Genomic DNA, 6,322 nt, shown 5'->3' with positions numbered 1-6,322 from the left:
CTTGCAGCTTTAATTATATTTATTATTTGTCACTTTGTGTAATTGTTCTGTACCACAAAGTGAACTACAGTATCCTATAGGTATAACTTCAATAGTACTACAAAGGTAGCGAGGTAGATTTAGGTTGGATGCTGAATGAGACTCGGACCATACTTCGACTGTGCCTCCGCGGCCGCCGTACTTGTTGTTCTCTGAAATATCACACATCTTGCACCCTGTTATTAGCCGTGCTAACCGCTAGCTAAGGCAATGGCTGAATATTCTCGTGTAAAATCAACCAAACTGGTTTTAAAGGGTCTTAACAAAGGGTGAGTGTTTTATTTTACTTAGTATTACTAACCGCTGCCGTCTGTAGTGGCTAATTAACCGGGTTCTTATAACATGAGTCAAAGCTCGCTGAGGCTGAAACGTTATTGTTACGTGAAACATCAGTTCACGTTTTTATACTAACTAAGGCTACAGTGTGTGTTTTTAATAAAACTAGTCGTAAATGTTTATCTATCAGCATGGTAACAAAGGCTGCTGAAGATCTTAAATCTCACTCTGCTGTAAGAAACTAACTAACTAACTTAGCCCCTTCTTTGACTAACCAGCTCATCGTTAAATAGAGTTTCATTTCTGAACAAACTTTAGTTTTTGTCTCGTAATACTTTGACCAGCAGCAGAAACAGCAGGTACCTTAATTACAATAATTGGACGGAGCTAACGCTAGATTTAGAAAACCTTATAATGTTTGTTTGACCATATATTGGGGCATAATAGAGATAATAATGATAATAGAGACTGTCCGGAGAATTCACTTCCAAGAAAACCAATCTCCACAATGTAGAAATTATATAAGATTGCAGAAGACTCCATTATTTTGAAATTGAAACATAATGAGGACCTACTTTGACTCTCTGTAGAGCACTTTTGTGAATAGAAACAGGATGATTATAGAGGGTAATTACTTACAGAAATACCCCCAAACTTTAGTCTTATTACTGTATTAATTTAAAGCATATTTGTGTTTCATATTTACATATAATAATTGAATAAATAAACTTTTAAAAACCTTTTTATGTTGTTATGTGGCATTTTGAATATACATAACAGCAACAGATCTAAATGTGTCTTGAATTTTGGTTGCAGCACAACACATTTAATTCACAGAGTAACTTGTTGACCTCCGCTGATGTACAGGTGTACTCCAGGACCCTGTGACATCACTGGTAGGTATAGTTTCTCATCAGGCTTGAAATCAAAGAGAGAGCAATGAAGGGCTGCTTTTCAGCCAAGTTACTCTGAAAAGTCAACAGGATTCAATACTTTATGAAGGGCCTGCCGCTCGTGTCCTGGAACCATATTGGAATAAGAACTTAATGTTAACTCAGTGATTTGTTATTGGCTTTGAGAGCCTTGCAGTTGCATTCTCAAGGAAAATGTATTCACTTTCCACAAATTAATTTGCCCGCCTGAGAGGTTTAAAGTTTGGTTATGCTGGCAAGGCCTCCCTGTGTAATTAAACATTTAGCAAGGTAATTACAAATGTACAATTTATAACTTTTTTTTTTTGACAGGAAAAAGAAGAAGCATAAAGATAAGAAGAGAAAGGCAGCGGATGAAGGAGAAAAACCTGATGTTGTTGGTATGTATATGTGCTGTATTTCTAAATTGCAGAATCTGATAAAATACTTTTTATATCCTGGTAAATATTCTTTTAACATGTACTGTAGATAGGTAAAACAGTTCTATTTGCAATATGATGTTAGGAAATGAGCATGAAAAGGTTGATAGAGTATATAAATGTCTCATTACGGTATTTGAATGTTAAAAGCGTATTTATGTACATAATTGATAATAACTATGTATAGAATCAGCAGTTTGTTTTTCATTGAAAACATAACCCTTGAAGCTATTTAACCCTTAAAACATGTTTACAATTTTACAAACAACACTGATGTAGTTGTTTTCTAGAGTTGTTTTAAATATTAAAACAGCAGCAAGTATTAAAACGTAGCAGGTTGTACGTCATTGTATTTATATTCCGATCGTGTTACATGATAGAGTCTAGAAGTACCAGCTTGAAGTGATATGTCTGCTACTCCAAAGCGTTCTCCTCCTGAGTGTGTACTGCACCCTAATGTTGCTGTCGCTTTCAAGCCACACAGCAGTGCCATGTGTTATTACACCTTTTGACATGGGTCTCTCTGTTCACCAGGTGGTTGGTGGTCTGTCAGCAGCTTTGGTGAAATCACTGGAACGGTTGCCATAGAGATGCAGAAAAACTCGTACATCCATGCCCTGGATAGTGGGCTCTTCACAATCGGTGCACCACACGAAGGTAACAAGATGGATTGGAGTGACTTCAGAATTTGACATTTCATAGTCAATTCATAGCAGTCGGGTCATTCACACAGCTCTAGTGACCTTTACTAAATTTGATCCTTTTTTTCTCAGCACAGTAGAAAATGTGTAAATGGGTGAGGATTACAATGCAGAAGTAGCACAGTGTAGGATGTTAGCTGTTTTGCATTTCATTTTGTCCACATTTTAAATGAATATCCAAATTCTACATCTACTATATATCTTTACTTGTATCACAGTTGTACAAAGTTGAAGAATTTAAAACTCAATTTTGAGGTTACATTTACTGTAGGCTCCAGGCGGTGTGGGGATGAAGGGGGGTTTTGGCTTCAGTCCACAAAGCAGTAAGTATTCAAGCATTAAATCCAAACACCAGACTGAAAAGGCTGAACAGGGGTTGAGTTGAGGGTAAGGACAGAGCTAACTCCCAAGTTTTCACTCACTTCTGCCTTCAGGCACTTCTAAAGGAGTGTTGCTCAATGAAACAGTCTGCCTCGGAACGAGACACTACTAACAATTAATTCAGCCCATGTTTTGTGAGAACCAGTGAAAATGGCTGGGAGATTGAAACATCACTATTCCCTTAGTGGGCCTTCATACTCTGCGTGCACATAAGTTCATTTTTAGAAGATGAAAGAGGACATGAGCTAGTAGTATAGAAATTAGAGATTTCCTCCCTTCTGACTGGATTATATATATATGCAATACCTTGGATGATACATTGTTTCAGGAAACTGCAAAATATGTTCACATTCACCTGCAGGTCATATTTCAAAGATAATCAGTCTTTTGAAAAAGCAGCTTATGTCGCATTTTACCTCTGATTTATTAAATCTTTGCTCGTTAATGTCTTGCCTAGTCTGCTCTCCCTTGACCCGAGCCCCACATGACGCACAACAAATGGTGCGAAAGTTTGATTTATTGTAAAGGTCGGGAAGTGACCTAATCACAGGCAGATCAGTTTTATGAAATCATGCGGTACTCAGTAGACCTCGGTTTAAAATAAAGCAATTAAATGCAGCACAGCAGTTTGTTGCATATCTTATTCCGAATGTCTCACTGCTGGTGAAGTGGACCTAGATCAGCACAGAGCTACGTAGCCAGAGGATTTGCATTATTAATTACAAGAATGCATAAGTAAAACAGGAAGCAGATCCCAAGGATAAACTTGGTGTGAGAGAAAGTATGCACTTTTTAATAATGGCACATGATTGTTACACAGTAATTAATTGAATACTGAATTTTTATTTTTGTGTGGCAAAAGCCTTTTTTTCTCCCAAAACTAAAAGATGAAGGATCAGAATTTGGTTACGGATCAAGCATCTTGCATCACAAAGTATTTGAACTTGGCTGTCGGCATGCTGTAACATGTTTTCTTTTGTAACAGATAGAGAGGAGCGTCATTAAGAACAAATGTAAACACAATGAAAAATGAAAGAAGCAGAAAAATATTTTTTTGTGAACCAATATGAAGCCATATTTACATTGTTTCATGTTTCAGATGATGAAGGACCTGACCCTCCAGAACAGTTTACTGCGATCAAGGTCTCAGACTCAAGGTGAGTACGCAAGTTTGCCTGCACAGATAATCCTTCACCAACATATTTATTACCTGGCTTCTGCAGGGGCCCCTTATATTGTTAAGATGTACCTCCTTGTCGAGGTGCTTCCCATTCTGCAGCAATTTCTCAGAGTGAGGCACCGATTCTGAAATTCTGAGCCAATACTGATTTCTAAATAACAATTTGGCCGATACTTATTATTATTTTTTTATTTATTCGCCCCTTTTTTGTGCTGGGAAACAAATAAATCAATATAAGCATCTCTGCCTTGTTGCAGCTTAGTCCATTTCTCTTCTCATCCAAGATGTGAGATGTAGAGCTGAACAGCCGCTGACTGTCCTGTTCTGATTATTTCTCCAATATCCAAGTTGGAAATAACCAACACAACATTTAGCCAGCGCAAACTGATGTAATCTTATTTGCCAGTAGACCAGTGTCGGTTAATAAGGTGAATATCGGGTGATACAATGTTCAGCCAATCCAGTTCATCCATATTTTCTTCAGTTGTGGTAATCAGATGAACTCTGTACTGATATTATTAAACCTTTCCTGACATCATGACAAACTATTCTGGAAAGCCACAGAGAAAACGTATATTGGATTTCCCAATAAACAGCAGACTAGATTTATTTTTGTTCTTTTTAAGGCACTTAAAGGCAGTGTACTGCCGTTGTAGAATTTAATTTGATCATTTTTTCCTGTTGCAGAGTAGCCTTGAAGTCTGGATATGGCAAGTACCTGGGTATCAACTCTGAGGGTTTGGTAGTGGGGCGCTCTGATGCTATTGGTGCCAGGGAACAATGGGAACCAGTCTTCCAGGAGGTGAGTGGGTCTTTCTCCTAATCATGCATATGTAGATTTAACCCTGTTGACTAGCTGGTACATTGAGATAAAGAAGAGGAAGGTAGACATTTTCTCTCATCTCAATTAAATACAAGTACGGTTGAAACACTTTTTTTTTCTGACATGCTATTGACAGAGAAATCAGGAATCAAGAAAGTAATCTACATAAATATAATATATATATATATAATAAATATAGTATAGGTAATATAGTAAGAACCATACTTATTAAATTTTTTTATTTCCAGCAGTTTTAATATAGTTTTAGCACATTATGTAAAAAGGAACTCTTTTTTTTCTTTTTCTTTATTTCTTTTTTTTACCTCTGTCCCCAGCCTTTTACAGCTTGCCTCACGGCTGATTGGAGTTTAACCCATGAGAGATAACACTTAGCTGTAGTCAGGAAGAGCTAATTCATTATGCAGAATGCATCTACCTTATCACTGTAGCACACTGCTCGCCTTGATGCTTTGTTGAACCTATAAACAACCTGCCCGGCACAACCTTGAGACTCTTTTACATCAAATATCAGGCAACCTTTCATGCCTGTCACAACAACCAATCCCACTGCAATTCTATCTAATCTACTGCCTCCTCCTCTGTTTCCTTTCTGTTCTGCCTCAGGGAAAAATGGCTCTTCTGGCAGCAAATAGCTGTTTCATCTCCTACAGTGACAGTGGGGACATCGTGGCCAAGAGCAAAACAGCAGGGGATGGCGAGATGGTGAAGGTGATGTGTAAATGAGGTTGCATGTTAATCCTTCCATTTTAAGCATGCAATCTCTGTGGGGTCTTGACTGTGGACATGGAAGGGGAAAATGTTTGTGACCTCGCTGAGGGGGTTCAAGATATTGATATTTAATGCAAAACTCTCTGTTTATTTTATTTTTTATTTTCCCTGAATGATGAACAGATCCGGTCGATTACGGAGCGGGAGGTTAAGCATAAGGATGACATTGCGGAAGAGGACAGGGGCAATGTGAAGTCTTGTGAGCTCAATTATGTGTAAGTGTCCTCAACTGTGTATATATTTAGTGCTGACTTTAATCTACAAGCAGTCCAGTCTTTAACAAATGAAGGAATTTAAGAGCAGTGGGCAGTGGGAGGAGGTGGCTGCTGTTATGTGTTTACATGCATGTTAAATACAGAGTGACCAGAAAAATAGAAACCCCTAGTAGTATAGTTAAATGTAATAAATAATATATTTGTGAAACTCTGTCATATATGTAATTGATGGTTGTGAGATGAATAATTAGATAGAAAGCCATAAAAGCATATTTCTGTTACACAGATTATTTTTTCAGACTCGAATGTTTGCTTTTTTCTTTGTAAATTACTGGGTAAATTTACCTCTTCAGGCCTCTTGATTATTCAGATAAAAAAAAGGGAAAATCACTCATTGGATTAGTCATAACTGGTAGATATTTGCAGCATGTGGTGGTCGCAGTCAAACATTGCTTTGTTTTTAAGTGGTCACAAGCCTAATAAATCATTGCCCCAGAGTATAATCGACAACCACACCAGTCCACAATACAACAATACAGCCTCACAAACAAGTCTCTTAACTCATCT

General features: G+C 37.6%; 1 protein-coding gene across 1 annotated transcript in view; it reads left to right on the top strand.

Annotated features, from left to right (window-relative positions):
• The first annotated feature begins 17 nt into the window (after nucleotides 1-17).
• frg1 (FSHD region gene 1) overlaps nucleotides 18-6,322 on the top strand; it is a 9,431-nt gene continuing 3,126 nt past the window's right edge. The window contains exons 1-7 of the mRNA XM_035660986.1: nucleotides 18-308; nucleotides 1,560-1,627; nucleotides 2,201-2,323; nucleotides 3,848-3,905; nucleotides 4,616-4,730; nucleotides 5,376-5,480; nucleotides 5,664-5,755. Coding sequence (XP_035516879.1) covers nucleotides 250-308; nucleotides 1,560-1,627; nucleotides 2,201-2,323; nucleotides 3,848-3,905; nucleotides 4,616-4,730; nucleotides 5,376-5,480; nucleotides 5,664-5,755 — 620 coding nt within the window. The 5' untranslated portion in view covers nucleotides 18-249. The remainder of the gene's footprint in view (nucleotides 309-1,559; nucleotides 1,628-2,200; nucleotides 2,324-3,847; nucleotides 3,906-4,615; nucleotides 4,731-5,375; nucleotides 5,481-5,663; nucleotides 5,756-6,322) is intronic.

This window comes from Morone saxatilis, unplaced genomic scaffold, assembly GCF_004916995.1.
Source record: "Morone saxatilis isolate NCDOM2014 unplaced genomic scaffold, NCSU_SB_2.0 Contig17, whole genome shotgun sequence".
NCBI classification, from domain to species: Eukaryota; Metazoa; Chordata; class Actinopteri; family Moronidae; genus Morone; species Morone saxatilis.
The sequence above is the reverse complement of the archived record's forward strand: the minus strand, read 5'-3'. Positions and strand labels throughout refer to the sequence as shown.